At 42.3% G+C, this 18,430-nt stretch overlaps 1 protein-coding gene and 2 long non-coding RNA genes across 4 annotated transcripts; all 3 read right to left on the bottom strand.

The window, feature by feature from the left end:
• Window positions 1–949: 949 nt before the first annotated feature.
• On the bottom strand, window positions 950–5,999 carry LOC110529751 (uncharacterized). The gene is made up of 3 exons (XR_016497719.1): window positions 4,036–5,999; window positions 3,449–3,570; window positions 950–1,787 (listed from the first exon to the last, which is right to left on the bottom strand). It is a non-coding gene; the product is annotated as an uncharacterized LOC110529751 (long non-coding RNA).
• An 803-nt stretch (window positions 6,000–6,802) lies between these two features.
• LOC110529749 (uncharacterized) lies at window positions 6,803–15,499 on the bottom strand. Of its 2 annotated transcripts, none has more exons than XR_016497718.1 (3): window positions 15,285–15,499; window positions 10,146–10,288; window positions 6,803–9,446 (listed from the first exon to the last, which is right to left on the bottom strand). It is a non-coding gene; the product is annotated as an uncharacterized LOC110529749 (long non-coding RNA). The 2 variants fall into 2 exon arrangements; XR_005052849.2 differs by lacking the exon at window positions 15,285–15,499 and adding an exon at window positions 12,954–13,107 and having other exon boundaries at window positions 8,512–9,446.
• A 1,219-nt stretch (window positions 15,500–16,718) lies between these two features.
• LOC110531084 (protein sel-1 homolog 1-like) lies at window positions 16,719–17,857 on the bottom strand. The gene is made up of 3 exons (XM_036986863.2): window positions 17,739–17,857; window positions 17,527–17,655; window positions 16,719–17,268 (listed from the first exon to the last, which is right to left on the bottom strand). The coding sequence occupies exons 1-3, from the start codon at window positions 17,766–17,768 to the stop codon at window positions 17,029–17,031; spliced, it is 399 nt and encodes a 132-aa protein (XP_036842758.2). The 5' UTR covers window positions 17,769–17,857; the 3' UTR covers window positions 16,719–17,028.
• Between the last annotated feature and the right edge of the window lie 573 nt (window positions 17,858–18,430).

Raw genomic sequence — 18,430 nt, 5'->3', positions numbered from 1 at the left:
AGGCCAAGTGGTGGTGTTTTAGTGCATCTTGGAGTTACACTTCCTAAAAATTCAGTCAATAATGGACTGGATTTACATACGGGTCTTTCACCAGGTGCTCAAAGGGCTTTTACGTCGCATGCAGCATAAACTCTCCGTTTTCACCACCAATGCGTAGCGCCCACCTGGGTAATATGTAATACCATTTAGAGCCAGAGAACTCAGCAGACATCAGTTGGAGAGAAAGAGATCAAATAGATTGTCAAAGTGGCAAAACATAATACAGTGGATAATGTAGCGGTGACCTGGGTGGAGGATGATGCATTCAGTAGAACACGTAGCTACCCTCAGTGCAGCGATGACCCTAACATGGGAATGGATTACATTTGCCAGCTGCTGCCTCTCTCCCTCCCTCCCCTCCTCTCTACAGGGAATCCGAGGGAAGAGAAAGAGAACTAGAGGTGGGGGGGGCAGAAACAGTGGTAAGATAACAGTACAGCATCCTTGTTCAGTACTCTGACAATTCAGGAGGGTTGGTGTGTTTTCTAGTGCTCTGTCAAGGGCGTGAACTCATTCTCTGGGATTAGATTGATCCTGCTCGGGATTAGTGGACATGTCAGCTCTGGCACCAATCTGACAAAGAATTGGCTTCCCTCAGCTATGTCCTAGAAATGTAGCTCTCTTCACATTTGTGCATTGAATATCATTCCTCACTGTTGTAACATCCCTCTTTACGTTAGATTACTTATGCTTATAAGAACTGAGGTCTGACATACTTTAGTTGAAATACTCTGGGTATGCTGGCATTACAATGGTTGTTCACAGGGCTTCCAAGCACAATTATATGTCCCTAGTGAAACATGCAATTTGAGTATTTCTGTACAAATACAAGGACTGGATTACAGTATGTTTACAACATTACAACTGTAATAGTGACCTTTTTGTGGTATGAACAAAAACCAAAGGAAACATCTTACTGCATACATGTTACCTTTTTGTAATAGTACTTCAATGTTTGTTCCAACTTTTTTTACTTTTGCAAACTAACTCCTCAAAAATAACTTGTATCTGTACTATATTTACAGATACAACAACAGAGCTAAAAATTGTCCTGCTTAACAACAAAAGCCAAGGCAAAGAGCTACGGCAAAAGGAAATATCACTTCTGTGGAGATGCATAAATTCCATAGTGGTTTACATTCATTATAAACGTTGTACCATTTGATCTAACTCAGTAAACTTCAAATGTATCCCTTCTAGCAATAACAAGGACTAAATGCAACAATTTAAGACCGTTACATAACAGTTCTGTAAAGGGTGTACGGACAGGAGGCTGGTGATAAACTGATCGACTCCCTTAAAGATAAACGGCATCAATATTTCTTACTTTAGCAACATTCACTTGGCAGACATCTCTGTTCCCCTCCAAGCAGACAAATGACCAAACAAAAACATTATTGTCTGCAGTGTGGGTATATGGGTCAACATAACCACACTGACATAATCAGTGCTGAACTCCTTCATTATTGTAAAATGATGGGTTGAACACCCCATATTTCTTTGTGGAATAACAAATTCATTTTTTATATCCTGTTTCTTTTTAAGATTTCAAAGAAGATCACGCACTACAAGGTTGGAAATGCCAGGATATCTTAGTGACACAACAATGACATTGAGAGTGGCACATCTGTTCGTGTAATCACATGATACAACATATCTTCAAGACATAAGGAAAAACAAGTGTCTTCTCGGTGCGTGATTCCAGAATGGTCGCTGCGAAGACTTCTGCTGTCCGTGATGTTGCTGTTCTGAGGGCAAAGGGGTGTGCAACTCAATATTAGGAAGGTGTCCTTGTTTTGTACACAGTGTATATTATGTTCCTTAGTGCATTTCTCTTCACGTTTCTATTCGACCAAGCATTCACATATTATTCACTCTGCTATTTTTCCCCATCAACAAAACAACAGATGTAGCTACAAGCAAATAACTCCCTCTGCTGTCTGTTTTTGGAACAACATTTCCAGATATTGAAAGACACAGCAACTCCTGCCCAGATTGTCTGTGCCTCTTTCAGGCCTTTCCAAAGGTTGGTGACTGTTGGATACTGAAGGTCATCCACTTCATAAAGTACTCAAAAGTGGCATGCACAGGGAGCCACAACTTTAACGCACATGTGTTGGCGTCTGGGAAGATCCTTTTTTGTTCCTGCAGCACTTTAGTGTAGGAACTCAATGGTTGGCTTGTCATCAAAACCAAACGGTGGGATCTTTGATGCCCCAGTGGCAAAAACCAGTACATCTTCAAGAGTTAGAGGGATAGTTTCTCTCCAGATTTGTGTTTTAATTAAATATACATAATCCCTACCTGGTACTCTGGCCTCACTCAAACCTTGACTGCTCAACGGGACCAGAATAATAATCATAGGCGTGTCATACACCAGCTATCGTGAAGCCCTCGAAATCCAATCATGTCCCTTGTGAGCAAAGTCCCTGCGTAGCTCCCAGTTTGTAGACTGGCTTCTTCCAACCAGCCAAGGTATCTGGACAGGCTGCTATCACTAAACAAATCAATGCACACACCATTTACCACAGGGGCTTAAGCCTTACAGGTAGCTGAGCATTGGGCCAGTAACAGAAAGGTTGTCGGTTCAATTCCCTGAGCCGACAAGGTGGAAAATCAAATTGGTGCCCTTGAGCAAAGCAGTTAAACCTAATTGCTCCTGTAAATCGCTCTGGATAAGAGTGTCTGCTAAATGACAAGAATGTAAGGTTAATATCTACCCAAGTACTATTGCATTTTCCAAACTTTGTTGTTTTGTATATATTACTTATTTTAAACTACATTATATTAAGAGATTCTCTGTCAGATTTGCATACTTCTTTTGCCTGTAGTTCTGAAAGTAGCGCCCAAGAGCCTAAATGAGTCCCCGAAAATGGCGTATTACGCCATATCTGTGCAGATATGTGCAGGACGTCATTGCTCTGGTGTGTGTGCATCTTGCTAACTGTCACTCAAATGGGGTGGGGCTGAAGCCCATTGAAAGGAACTTGAATTGCTAGGGGCCTGGCCCACGATGGGAAAATGTACTGAAAATTGCGCTGCACGTCTTTCAGAAAGTAGTTCCTTTAAAACTTGGGATTTTGTGGCAAACTGAGGTAAAACAGTCATTATGCGCATAGATTATGCATGTATGAACTACACATTTGCACATTCAACCCAAAGCGGGAGTTTAAAAAAAATACTTACGTAGTTGCCAAACTCCCATAGAATCTCTTTACAAGATTTGTGCTAGTGTAGAATTTTACTATTTCGCTATTATCTATGATTGTAAATTGGCGTAGAATTATGTCTGACAGCGAACTTGCCAATTAAACCTACTACTACTACTACTACTACTACTACTACTACTACTACTTCTACTACTTCTACTTCTACTACTACTACTACTACTACTTCTAGGTAAATTCACCTTCGACATCGATCAGCCAGTCCTTCCAGAAGCCCACCACTAACTCCTCTTCGTTCCTCATTGCGGCGGTGCTGGACTGTAACGTATCGAGGACACCAAGGGTCATTAGACCCTCTTTAAACCTTTTTAAAATAGCAAATGTGATCATTAGCATAGATGACAAACAAATTGCAGAATGCAATTCTCCTCAAATACCTGAGACTACACTATGATCCACCACTGAGTCATTTAGTCCGTTTGAACTGTGATTGAGAAGTACAATTAGGAATTTGATATTCAAAATGTGATTCTAAATGGAACTTAGTCACCTCAACCATATTGCATTGTTAACAAAGCAGAATCACTGTTAAGTGTGACATTTTACAATACAAGGACAGCCACTTGCTATCCAAAATCAACAGAATACAAACATTGCTGCCTCGCCACTGCTTGGGCTATGTTGATATGAAACTGACGCTAAGCTTGAAGGTGCCGCTTCTGGGCTTGGTATCTGTCACACAATGCATCACCAATAGAGTTAGAGGCTGCCAATGAAGAGCATGTTTTAGTACAACACTTCAAACAGCAGTGTGCACCGTCATACATACCCATATAGATTGCACGCAACTCCTCATCATCCACCTCTGCCAGTGTGCACGGTGGGGTCAGTTCTTCTGATAACTGGCAGAAGAGTTGATCGGAGAAGGCGCATGGCCCCACCCCTAAAAAAATAAAGGAGAGATGCACACGCTAGGAGCTCAGATGCAAAAATATTTATGTCCAACATTTTGACAGACAAGCTGTCTTCATCAGGGTATAAATGAACATAAATGATGACCATACCTATGGAGTCAAGTGCCAGGCTTTTCTGGTCCTCTGGTCCAACATAAAAAATGGATTCAGAATGGCTTCAATAAGAAGCCTGACAAATTTACTGGATGGCCCACCAGCCTCCATTGCTCCTTCACCCTTTCCACACGTGTCTACAAGAATAACATTTAGCTTCCTGCAGGGGTCGAATGTGCGCCAGTTGAAAGTCCGTTTAGCACTTTCCAACACCATTGCCCTGACCACATTGACAACATTGCCGACAGGTGCCTCTTTGTTGAAATCTACTTTTTACCTCAGGGCCATCAGCAAATCCTTCAGGTCTGGTCTGAAACAAAAGCATCACTGTTCTGTCAACAAGATGACTCGTTTTGTATATTGATAAAGTTACAATCCTTAATCGTAACGTTAAATAACTCCAGTCCCATCATACTAAATTTCTCAAAACCCAAGTTTTGGTACTATCACTCAAATCCATTTACGTAGCTCTGGATGCAAGGACTAACTGACTGCTGAATGCTATTTCTCAACTTGCTAAATAGGGCACAAAAATACATGCAACACCATAAGTGTGATTTATCATCTGACTAACCTAGTATTGTATTTAAATGTAACAAAAATTCCCCCAAAACATACTCTTCCTCAGGGGGAGAGGGCCTGCGTGCTGGAGAGGGCCTGCTGGCAGGGGGAGAGGGCCTTCGTGCTGGAGAGGGCCTGCTGGCAGGTGGATGGCGACTGGGTGCTGGAGGAGAGGGCCTACTGGCAGGGGGAGAGTGACTGCACGTTGAGTGAGATATGCTGCGGGCTGTAGAGTGTCTGTGGGATGGAGCTGACATAGTAGATGCACTAATTTCATGAAACACATAAGACAACAGTACAGGTTTGTGTTAATAACATGACTGTATATGACCTCTGGATGGAAAACACATGATGGAAAGTGTCATTCACTCACCTCTACTCCCCCCCCTGACCACAACACATATATATAGTGCAGGCTTGGGTCAGTCCATTTCAAGCTATACTCCCCTCCTTCGTGCTCCTCAAGGTTGCTTAAAAATTGGCACTGGAGGGAGAACATCTTGCTGGCCATTTCCTTAGTCCCGGCAAAAGCACTCAAAATGAGTGGGACACTAATCCCGACGCTTATAAGAAATCATGCTAAGCCCTCCGACAAAACATCAGACAGGCATAGTGTCAATACAGGACTAAAATCAAATCCTACTACACCAGCTCTGATGCTCATCGGATGTGGCAGGGTTTGCAAACTACCACAGATTACAAATGGAAACCCAGCCGCAAGCTGCCCTGTGATCAGAGCCTACCAGACAAGCTATGCTTACTTTGAGGCAAGCAACACTGTGTGATCACTCACTTCGTAGCCGATGTGAGTAAGACCTTTAAACAGGTTAACCTTCACAAGGCCGAATGCCAGCCAGATTACCAGGACGTGTACTCAGAGCATGTGCTGACCAGCTGGCAAGTGTTTTCATTTTCAACCTCTCCCAGTCTGTAATACCTACATGTTTCAAGCAGACCACCATAGAACACCAAGGTTACCTGTCCAAATGACTATCACCCTGTAGCACTCACATCTCTAGCCATGACATGCTTGAAAGGCTGGTCATGACTCACATCAACACCATCATCCCAGACACCCTGGACCCACTCCAATTCGCATACCGCCCCAACAGATCCACAGATGACTCAATCTCTATTGCATTCCACACTGCTCTCCCACATGGACAAGAGGAAAACTTATGTGGAAATGCTGTTCATTGACTACAGCTCAGCATTCAACACCATAGTGCCCTCCAAGCTCATCACTAAGCTAAGGATCCTGGGACTGAAAACCTTCCTCTGCAACTGGATCCTGGACTTCCAGTTGGGCCGCCCCCAGGTGGTGAGGGCAGGCAACAACACACCCAGCACGCTGACCCTCAACACCCTTCCAGGTCGCAATTGTAAATGAGAACTTGTTCTCAACTTGCCTACCTGGTTAAATAAAGGTAAATAAAATAAAATAAAACACATGTGTGCTTAGTCCCCTCGTGTACTCCCTGTTCCCCCTCAATTGCGTGGCCCTGCACGACTCCAACACCATTATTAAGTTTGCAGACGACACGACGGTGGTAGGCCTGATCACTGACGATGATGAAACACCCTATAGGGAGGAGGTCAAGACTGCCAGGACAACGACCTCACCCTCAACATCAGCAAGACAAAGGAGCTGATCGTGGACTACAGAAAACGGAAGGCCGCACATCGAACACAACACTTGGCATGGCAAATGCTTGGCATCTGACACAAGGCACTACAGAGGGTAGTGCATACGGCTCCCTGCCATCCAGGACCTCTATACAAGGTGGTGTCAGATGAAGGTCGTAAAATATTGTCAAAGACTTGAGCCACGCAAGTCATAGACGGTTCTCTCTGCTATCGCATGGCAAGCGGTAACGATGCACCAAGTCTGGAACTAACATGACCTTTAACATCTTTTACCCCAAGACATGACCGCTAAATAGTTAGTTAAATAGCCACCCAGACTACCTGCATTGACCTTTTTTGCACCAAAAGTGTGTTTATTATCTGTCAATTTATTCCTAGTTATATGTACATGCAGTTGAAGTCAGAAGTTTACATACACCTTAGCCAAATACATGTAAACTCAGTTTTTCACAATTCCTGACATTTAATCAAAGTAAAGATTCCCTGTCTTAGGTCAGTTAGGATCACCACTTTATTTTAAGAATGTGAAATGTCAGAATAATAGTAGAGAGAATGATTTAGTTCAGCTTTTATTTATTTCATCACATTCCCAGTGGGTCAGAAATGTACATACACAATTAGTATTTGGTAGCTTTGCCTTTAAATTGTTTAACTTGGGTCAAACGTTTTGGGTAGCCTTCCACAAGCTTCCCACAATACGTTGGGTGCATTTTGGCCCATTCCTCCTGACAGAGCTGGTGTAACTGAGTCAGGTTTGTAGGCCTCCTTTCTCGCACACGCTTTTTCAGTTCTGCCCACACATTTTCTATGGGATTGAGGTCAGGGCTTTGTGATGGCTACTCCAATACCTTGACTTTGTTGTCCTTAAGCCATTTTGCCACAACTTTGGAAGTATGCTTGGGGTCATTGTTCATTTGGAAGACCCATTTGCGACCAAGCTTTAACTTCCTGACTGACGTCTTGAGATGTTGCTTCAATACATCAACATAATTTTCCTTCCTCATGATGCCATCTATTTTGTGAAGTGCACCAGTCCCTCCTGCAGCAGAGCACCCCCACAACATGATGCTGCCACCCCCATGCTTCACGGTTGGGATGGTGTTCTTTGGCTTGCAAGCCTCCCCCTTTTTCCTCTAAACATAACGATGGTCATTATGGCAAAACAGTTCTATTTTTGTTCCATCAGACCAGAGGACATTTCTCCAAAAAGTACGTCTTTCTCCCTATGTGCAGTTGCAAACCGTAGTCTGGCTTCTTATGTCGGTTTTGGAGCTGTGGCTTCTTCCTTGCTGAGCGGCCTTTCAGTTTATGTCGATATAGGACTTGGTTTACTGTGGATATAGATACTTTTGTATCCGTTTCCTCCAGCATCTTCACAAGGTCCTTTGCTGTTGTCTTGGGATTGATTTGCACTTTTTGCACCAAAGTACGTTCATCTCTAGGAGACAGAACTTGTCTCCTTCCTGAGCGGTATGATGGCTGTGTGGTCCCATGGTTTTATACTTGCATACTATTGTTTATACTGATGAATGTGGTACCTTCTGGCGTTTGGAAATTGCTCCCAAGGATGAACCAGTCTACAATTGTTTTTCTGAGGTCTTGGCTGATTTCGTTTGATTTCCCCATGATGTCAAGCAAAGGGGCACTGAGTTTGAAGTAGGCCTTGAAATACATCCACAGGTACACCTCCAATTGACTCAAATTATGTCAATTAGCCTATCAGAAGCTTCTAAAGACATTATTAATTTTCTGGAATTTTCCAAGCTGTTTAAAGGCACAGTCAACTTAGTGTATGTAAACTTCTGACCCACTGGAATTATGATACAGTGAATTATAAGTGAAACAATCTGTCTGTAAACAATTGGTAGAAAAATGACTTGTGTCATGTACAAAGTAGATGTCCTAAACGACTTGCCAAAACTATAGTTTGTTAACAAGGAATTTGTGGTGTGTTTGAAAAACAAGTTTTAATGACTCCAACCTAAGTGTATGAACACTTCCAACTTAAACTGTATCTACCTCAATTTCACATCAATGTGTATACAGCCAAGTTATTATTACCCATTGTGTATTTATTATTACTTTTATCATTCCTTTTTTAAATGTTCCATTATCTCCTTTATTTGATTTATCTCTGCATTGTTGAGAAGGGCCAGCACGTAAGCATTTCACTGTTAGTCAGCACCTGTTGTTTATGAAGTATGTTACGAGAGACCCCCTCATAATCTGAACACAACTCTACTGAAATAAAAAGAGCATACATTGAAAGATTTCAAAGGTAGCTTTTTAAAGCTAATTTCCTGCACATTGTTCCACGAGGGAGAGAGCAAACTTAGCAGTTTTAAAGCTTAAATCACAGTGATTTTATTTTTTTACTAAATTGTGTTGAGTTGAAATAATTGATAATCAGTGGAGTACTAGGGAATACAATATCCCTGTGAGCCTCCCAGGCCCATGTTGGCCAGGGTTAAGCACATCAATTAGATTGTAGATTAGTAATATTACATTGTTTTGTATTACACCCTCTAAACTTATTCCTCGGATCCCTTGGCAAAAATGTGTTTGATCTGTAATCAGTAATATTCCTTCAAAGAAATGACATACAAAAAACAAGGTATACTATATATTTTGAGATCTGGCCTCAGACCCCCTGCAGTACCTCACACCCTAATTTGAGAACCCCGGGTCTATAGAAACATGGTCTCTTGTTAGGTTAAGTTATGCTACTACATTTACCATCACACGGACGTAGAGCGTGGACCTATTCAGCTGCTGGCTGTCTCTGATCGCCTGTGGGCACATCTGTGGTAATGTCAGGGCATACACCCTGTGATGGCAATCTGCCTGACAAAGCTCGAACGGCTTGCCCTGTATTTGTGGAAATGTTTCTCTTTATATTTTTTTATAGAATCCTCTTCCCCCAAGTTGCACGGTAAAACAACCATGTCACGTACTCCAAAGGAATCTGAAATTTTAGAAATACAGATGAATCACAACAAATAAGGAAATGACATAAGGAAACTATATAATAAGGTAAAACATGTGGAGTAAAGAATTTGCAAAGTAAGCATGGAATGAATTAAAAGGGATCTGTGAAAGAAAGGTTGTGATTGTACATGGCACACACATGACAGTCCAAATTTAGTGACAAGCCACCCTCTGGGACTGTAGCTGAAATATTCTGTTGTCATATTAATCACATTTTCATTCCGTTTCTTTGCTTTGTTTGAAACTCTACATAGTTTTAAAATCATCCATACAACTGAACCTGGCCATTTGATAATTTTGAGAATAGATTTGCTATTACAGAATGTGTTTGTATGTACAGATCGGTAAACAGTCCAATAAAAAAATATTTACCCACTTTTGAAGGACAGATCCTTACAAGCGCTAGTAATATGATATCAATGTGACGTCAATTGTATGAGTAGCCTCATAATGCCAAAAATCTAACTTTTCAGAAATGTTGTAAAAGTGTATTAACTAGTGGAATATCTGACAATTGTATAAAAAAAATATATAAATATGTGGAGTGGGTATGACCTTTATTATGGTCAACCAGTAAGAGGCAGAAATGAATTGATTAAAAAAATAGGTTTTCCTGGGAGAACATTGTCGCACGAGGACAGAAGGCATGTTCTGTGTTGTTTTAAGGGAAAGTTACCTTTTCTTGATGACCCCCTCTGCACATTGGACTCTATGATTCCAATACAGAAAGTTGTGGTGCGTGGGAGAGTCGCCCTTGGCCTTGCTCTCCTCCTCCTTGTTGGCCCAGTTTTGGAGGCCTCATTCCTGAACTTTCTTAGTCTTGTAAGGAAGGGAGTCGAGTTATTGTCAGAGCATTACAAAAAATACTTATTCAGATGACAATGCCATACTAGTCTTTGCTGTGACTCCACATGAGTTAAGTGGTTTTGGCTAACTACAATAAGGGTTAACGAGAATTTAGACTGGCAGCTGCTTGGATTTGTAAAGACACTACTTTGAGTTATATTTTAAATCTATTGTATTTGAACTGTTATTTGCTTTCAGTTGTACTGTATATTGTTAATAACTGAATAAATGACTGGGTGCATGTGATGTATGACCTAATATAATGATTTTCCCAGGGGATGGTAATGTATGTTACGTTGTTTCACTGTATTTACATAGGACTGCAGCAACATAGAACACATGTAATATTTTTTTCGGAATTGCAAGCAGTTTGTCTGCAAGACATTGTGTGATATTCTAGAATATGGTTAAACCCGCATTCCAGACGGTGTCTTTTCCACAAGTTACCACCGGCTAAATCCACAACGTTAAAATGCCTATTTACTCTGTTCCATCTGATATCCACTATAAAAAGCATCTAGACATTATTTCACATTTCTTTTCGATTAACATTTAGTTTTCAACAGCGGAGATTTGTATAAACCTGTCTGTCTCTCTGACATTTTCAACATTGTTTCGATATTCAAATTCGATCTTCAGCTGTACCATAGTTATGAACGTGTCAGGAGTCGGGACAAGACAGACGGGCAGCGTTTCTCAGCCAGTCGAAATCATGAATCAGCTGGCATCATTGAAAAAAGGTCAAACGAAAGGAAGTGCAGCTAGTTTGCAGTCTTCCAGCTTCAGTTTGAAGTGATTGTGTTAGTGTGTTGTTGACTAGCTTCTCTGAACAACAGTGTCCTGACAAGTGAGCACATTTTCTATGCCAGGTGAAATCACGCCTCATTAGGTCATTGTTATGGATGTATCCAAATAAATGTCACTAGAAAACAACTTAAACAAATGCAAATGCGGCTACTTGTTATTCTGACCGTAAGCAAGGGACATGAACGTTGCTGTCACGGATCCCTCTGGAACTTTCATTGCGCACACCTGGCCCCTATTCCCACTGATTGTATTTGTATATATGTGCCCTTGGTTCACCATGGTGCTGTCGATGTATTGTTACTATGTCCTTTAGTGCGTGTGAGTACCTGTGCTGTGTGCCCTTGTGGATTGCGCAGATGATTACGGGTCTCATCCCCTGTGATAATCATTGTGCGCTAGTGTTATTTATTCAAGGTTCTCCTCGCTCTTTTGTTTGGATTTCAACCCTGTGTTTTTGTGTTTGTTTGGTCTATGTCCCCGTGCTTTTACACGGCACGCTGTAATTTTGGGCGTAATAAAAAAAAAAAAAGTTACGGTTTTCCTGCGCCTGTCTCCCGAATCATTTATACCAGTGTGACAGTTGCCAGCCATTATTGCAAAGGAACATTTCAAATGAACAACTGGGTCGCGACCAATGATACAGAACAAAACGACTGAACAACTGGATCGTATCTGGCAACCGAACCGATAGAACGAATGACCAGCCGGCTTGGGTAGCAACCCTAGATTTGTGTCGGGACTATATCTTGTGGAAGGATGAAATAGTATGAATAAATACACGAAAATAAAGTTTTACAGGAAATATGTCAATCATTATTTGAAAATGTTGGTAACCCATTGTATAAAAGTGATAATGCCCTCGAAGACAGTGCTTGGAGGATATCTTGACATGGTTTTCTGGCCCTCGACTTCTTCTCAGGCCTAACAACCCCCATGCCAATACATCTTCCCCGGGCTAACAACACCCATGCCAATACATTATCCAAACACCGGCTTCTCGGGCATTACCACTTAATTGTCTTCTGCCTGCTGATTAGATAAGTATGGTCAAAAATCAAGTGCCACCTGTAATAACATATTAACACATGTAATAAAGCATTCACTGACTGTTGTCTGCCTGTGGCCTAACCATGCAATCATAGCCTGCACTAATAAATGCTCTCTGTCTCATAACCTCCCCTCCCCCTGTTCCCAGCAGATACTAACTACACTGGCATCCCCCACACAGGTGGCTGGCTACGATAACACACACACTGAAACTCTCTAACCACACACACCAGCACAGAGAACAAAGAACTCAGTTCTGCAGCAATGAAGAAGGGACAGCGGGACCAGACCCTGCCCTGCTGTTCCACGCCAACCAGTCCGAAGCAAGAACAAAGACAATTCTACCTACGTCATTCTATGTACAAATTCTCATGCACGACATGTTTCGGGGCGCGTTCCCGCTGTCTCTCTCTGAGTCAAGTGTGAACGAGCCCGTGCACGCTAGAGCAATACTTTTCACTGTTAATAAACAGCCTTACTCTATACTTTACTCCACCGTGTCCTGGTTCATGACCCAGTCAATTCCTCCAATTCTTATCATCAACACACCCCCCCTGAATATATAATTTTCATAGTGATGGCACTCTGTGTAAGAGCTGTTGAAGATTTAAAGCAACAACAAAACATCAAAATATATATAACAAAAAAGAAAGCTGTGGATTTTTGTCCATCCTCCACTAATTCAGAGTATAGTGTCTTCATAGTCATGGCACGCTTTGCGTAAGAGCTATTGAAGATTGAAAACAGAATATCCACCAAATATCCAATATAAAAGTAATATTACCTTGCTATTGTTAGCCAACTTGAGCTAGCTACCAAGCTAGCATACAAACTCGGTAGCAACGAGTAGATAAGGGTTCCTCAACTCGCGCCAGCGGGTGACTTTATTTGCCCCACCCCCCATGTTTTCTGAGAAAAACCCTCCCACTAGTAAATCTGATTTTATTGGAGGAAATCTGTTCCAAAGTATTCCCACGTATAATAGAGAGAGATATGTGACTATATGTCTTTGGGCTTCTTGCAGTCAATTTGCAGTCGACAAATGATTTGTAATAATGTTCCGGCCCCTTGAAAATCCATCAAATCAACATCCATACCCACAGCTTAATCTAGTTGATGATCCCTGGAGTAGATCCTCCATATGAGGTCAAGACCTTTAAACAGGTCAACATTCACAAGACCGCGGGGCCAGACGAGACGTATTACCAGGACGTGTACTCAGAGTATGCAAGGACCAACTGGCAAGTGTCTTCACTGACATTTTCAACCTCTCCCTGACCGAGTCTGTAATACCAACATGTTTCAAGCAGACCACCATAGTCCCTGTGCCCAAGAAAGCAAAGAACCTGCCAAAATGACTACCGCCCCATAGCACTCATGTTGGTAGCCATGAAGTGCTTTAAAAGGCTGGTCATGGCTCACATCAACACCATCATCCTGGAAACCCTAGACCCACTCCAATTTGCATACCGCCCCAACAGATCCACAGATGACGCAATTTCAAGCACACTCTATACTGCCCTTTCCCACCTGGACAAAATGAACACCTATGTGAGAGTGACTTCAGCTCAGCTTTCAACACCATAATGCCCACTAAGCTCATCACTAAGCTAATGACCCTGGGACTAAACACCTCCCTCTGCAACTGGATCCTGAAATTCCTGACGGGCCGCCCATGACTACAATGCTTCACAGAGTTGTGTCAAGGTGGCTGGATGTCCTTTCGGTGGTGGACCATTCTTGATACACACAGGAAACTGTTGAGCTTGAAAAACCCAGCAGCACTGCAGTTCTTGAAACAAACCTGTGCGCCTGGCACCTACTGTCATACCCCGTTGAAAGGCACTTAAATCTTTTGTCTTGCACATTTACCCTCTGAATGGCACATTATACACAATCCTTGTCTCAGTTGGCTCAAGGCTCAAAAAAACTTCTTTAACCCGTCTCATCCCCGTCATCTACACTGATTGAAGTGGATTTAACAAGTGACATCAATAAAGCATCATTGCTTTAACCTGGTCAGTCTGTCATGGAAAGAGCAGGTTTCTTAATGTTTTGTACACTCAGTGTACAGTGGGGAGTTTTGGTATTTATTACGATCCCCATTGTAGTCTTTCGACGACCTGGGCCAATGTTTCATTGCAGACAAGGAAATAGTGTGTGACTTATTATATCGTACCTTGTGTTGATATTCTATTCAAACCAAACTGAGCATGGAGAACATCATTGGTATGTTATGGTGAGTGATCTTACTTGAAAGATCTTCTCATACAAAATCGGAATCATTCTCTTTACATCTTATATAAGTTAATACATTGAATGTTATGTATTGCTAATAAATATGTGTATTTCTCTGTACATTATGCAAAGGGTAGATCCTCCGTAGGCAATAAAATAGTGGTCATATTCCATTGGAAATAGTACATGCATGGTGAAAATGTTCTCTTTCTCTCAGTGGTATTATACCTCATCTTGCTGAAAGTACTCTAATGATTTTTACCTTGGCACACAGCATTTCCCATTTCCACCATATACTCAAATACGAAGATCTGAGGCCATATATGTTAAGATTCTTAGAGTAGGATTGCTGATCTAGGATCAGATCCCTCCTGTTCATAATAGTCTTATTCATTATGATCTAAAAGGCTAAACTGATCCTACTCTGAAAAGTTTGATACAGAGCCCCTGAGCTGATCGAAGCAGAAGCTGGAGAAGCAACGACCTGCTCTATTGGTGAGGGGGTGTGGCCTATAGTCACACCCCGATTATGACCCTGAGTGGAACCATGTATAACAAAGTCAAATGGTCTGAAAAAGTCACTGCTTTCTTCTAATGAGTCTTGACAAAAAGGCCACCATCTGTCTTCCTGTTGCAGTTCAACTTATCAAATCAAACAGTTTAAACAGGAGAAAATTAACCATGGTGCCAGAAACTACCAATTACTAGGAGATGGAGCCACCTGAAAATGTACCTACAATAACATAATAAATTGTCAATGTAGACAGACTACAAACAAATACAGAGAATTGTAAAATAAAATAAAATGCCACAAAGGGTTAAAGCTATACTCAGCAAGTTGACATCATCATACAAAATGGGGAAACTTCCTACTTACAGACAACGGTCGTGTTCCTTATACCCAGACGTTTCTGACACATGCCAGACCTTACAACCCCTGGATAGGCATTACGTATCAGCCAACCACATTATGTTATCGCAATTTGGTGCCCGACGGCACAGTCGACGACGTGGTACGCAAACATTGGTTGATGCATGCAACGTCAGAGCAGGGGAACGTGACCAACATCATCAAGAGAGTACAAATCTGCCAAGAATGAAATTATTGGCTATTCCCAATGTGGGCGTGCTACAAGAGAGGATGCAAATTGTTACATAGGTTTAATAACTGTATTCTTGGCAGATTTGAATTCTGTTGTTGCCATTGTCTAATGTTGTTCTATTGATGATGTCATCTTGCTAAGTGTACCTTTAAGAGTTTAGCAGTGTGCACCACCATCAGGCACATACGGTGTAGAGACTTAAGGGTTTTCTTCAACAGATTTCTTCAACTTAGCATTCACTCAGGATTTTGGTGTAAGGGAGCATCTATGGTGAGGATCAGCATTCTACAATATCCCTATAATATTATCTTAAGGATATTATCTGTATTAGGCTATATGGATAATATCTCAAGAATCAAACTTTATCTGAGACACAGAATCATGCGCTGCAATGAGGAAGGAAATGGAGTAGCTAGTGAAGGGGTAGCAAAGGATTCTCTATCCTTCATTCTGATCCTTGACCATACCAAAGCAGAGCTGAAATGACTGACAATAATATCTTTCATTACTTGGTCCACTCAAACAAGTAAGTTGACCAAAGTTCAGCTACGTACTGAAAGATTTTGAACTGGATGTCAAATAAATGAGCACGTTTATGTTTACTTCATTAGTTCAACATTTGTGCTAACTAAGGATATTCGCTAACAAAATAAGATCCTGAAGAAAACGTCTACATTGAAAGACAAACAATGCATGTTTGCTAAATAAATATTTGCTCAAAAAAAGCTTTAACGCTTGCTAATCAAGCAAATGTGCTGACAAAACCATGTTGGAAAAAAATAGCTTTGTAAATATTCATTGTTTATGAACAGAACATGCTTACAAAACATGTTCCTAACAAAGAGTATTTGTGAAAAATGTTTTGCTAAAAACAAGGAGATGAAGATGACTTCACATGCCCAGTTCTGATTGCTGCCACCTGACGAATATGTTGGTATTTCAAGGTTTATGTAGACATCTGGAATCTTATTTGCCGATAAGTAGAGTTGTAACCTTAAACTCGTACATCAAATCTGAAAAGGAAAAGCGGGGAAAAAATCTGGCTGCTGTTTCCGAAGCCCAATCGCTACTAGAGTGCACAAAACAAGACAGTTTCATTCCCAGATCGGACGATAATTAAGATGATGCCTCGATCGCCCCCCGTGGCTAGTTCTGAGAAGTGATTCTGCTGCCGGTACCCTGAGTCACACACTAAGAGGTTGAGTCTATATTGTCTTTTCTACAGCCTCTGTTCCATGGCCTTGTCCATCAACCTACTCCACTCTCCCTCTCACCGATTCCTTTCTTCATTCTTCAACTTGGAAGGTCTGAGAGCATTGACAGAGACAGAGAGTTAAGTAGGGCGAGTCTGGCCTGTTCAGTAGCCTACAGTCTGTGGTCAACATGCCGGAGTCAGGAGGGAAAAGGTGGTGCCCAAGATGGGAGCATGTTAGTCTGCCTTTACCCACCCCACCAGAGAAGAGGGTATGGGTCAGGATATCACCTTCCCTTTCTCTCTTCCCACTCCATCTCTATCGCTCACTGCTGCGCCTCTTCGGCCTCAGGCTGGGTCTGGGCCTCAGGTTGGGCCTCCGGCTGGGCCTGCTCCTGAGCAGGCCTGGCTGGGGGAGGAGGGGGAGGAGGGGGCATTGCCTGGTGTTGTCTCTGGCGGTAGGCGATGACGGTGCCTAGCAGCAGGGCGATTACCATCATTAGGTAGAGGTCCCACTCAGGGCCCAGGAGCTGGTCCAGGTCCACCTGACTGACCACCTCACTCATCTGGTGGAGGGGGGAGAGAGATGATACAGGGTGGGAGGGGAGAAAGAGAGAGGGTCGGTCGGAGGGATCAAAAAGAGAGAGAGAGCATTGACTACATTGAACAAACATAGTACAATCCCATGAATCCTGTACAAATGTAATAAATTAAGTTAGCCTCAAACATTGAGCCTGGCCCCCATGAGTTGAAATGGAAACGACCAGGGAAATGAAACTCCCAGAGGCACCGGGTCCAGGAAGTGCTCTGTACTGTACACTCACGTTGAGGTCGTGCAGGTATTGCAGGGTGTAGACCAGGCCCAGTTTACACAGAGCCAGGAAGACGGGCACCTGAGCTTCAGGACTAGCCTCAGCAGCCATGTCGTAGAAACGCTTGGCCAGGTGGATATCCTACAGGAGGGGGGAAAGTAAGGGGTTAGACTTATAGGGTTGCATGTGTGTATGAATGAGTTTGTTTATGTGCGTGTGCCCACCTGTTTGATGCCCAGGCCTTTCTCGTGCATTTAGCCCAAGTTGAACATGGCCTGAGCGCTGTGCTGCTGTTCCGAGGCCAGCCTATAGTGGATGACAGCGGTCTCGTAGTCCATGTCAGTACCCGTACCTGTAGAAATGGTACTCCCCCAGCTTTATCCTAGACACTGTATAACCTGGGCCCAGTTTTTCAAACCAAATGTCATGGGATCATATAACATGATCTTTGTTGTAGCATGTGATGGGATATGTTGGAAAATGTGTAGAATTGCATGAAATTTGCTTTAAAACTGCAAAAATGTCTCTGTGCCCCATGGCAAAATTAGTAGAATTCCATGACATTTGTTAAAAAATTCCCAAATTGTCTCTCCGCCCAATGGCAAAATGTGTAGAAAGCAAGCTTTCTGCAGTTTTCTTTTGCAGTTTAATTTTCTTTAAACCCCATGGCAAAAATGTGTAGAATTGCAGGAAATATAAAAAAAATACAAATGTATCCACTTGGTGGGGGGGCCTCGCAACCAAATTGCGCTAAGGGCCCCCAAAAGACTAAAGCCGGACCTGTCTATAATAATGGCTAATTGGCTGTGTGGAGGTCAGTTCCCTTGTGCTACTAGCTCTATGACCGATCCTTTATGCTTTCTGTATAACTGGGCCCGGACTTTGTCACTCAGCTGTTTTGGGTGGGGGAGATAAG

This window comes from Oncorhynchus mykiss, chromosome 8, assembly GCF_057628025.1.
Source record: "Oncorhynchus mykiss isolate SJ-2025 chromosome 8, ASM5762802v1, whole genome shotgun sequence".
NCBI lineage: Eukaryota > Metazoa > Chordata > Actinopteri > Salmoniformes > Salmonidae > Oncorhynchus > Oncorhynchus mykiss.
Note: the sequence above shows the minus strand (reverse complement) of the source record. Positions and strands in the feature narration are given on the sequence as shown.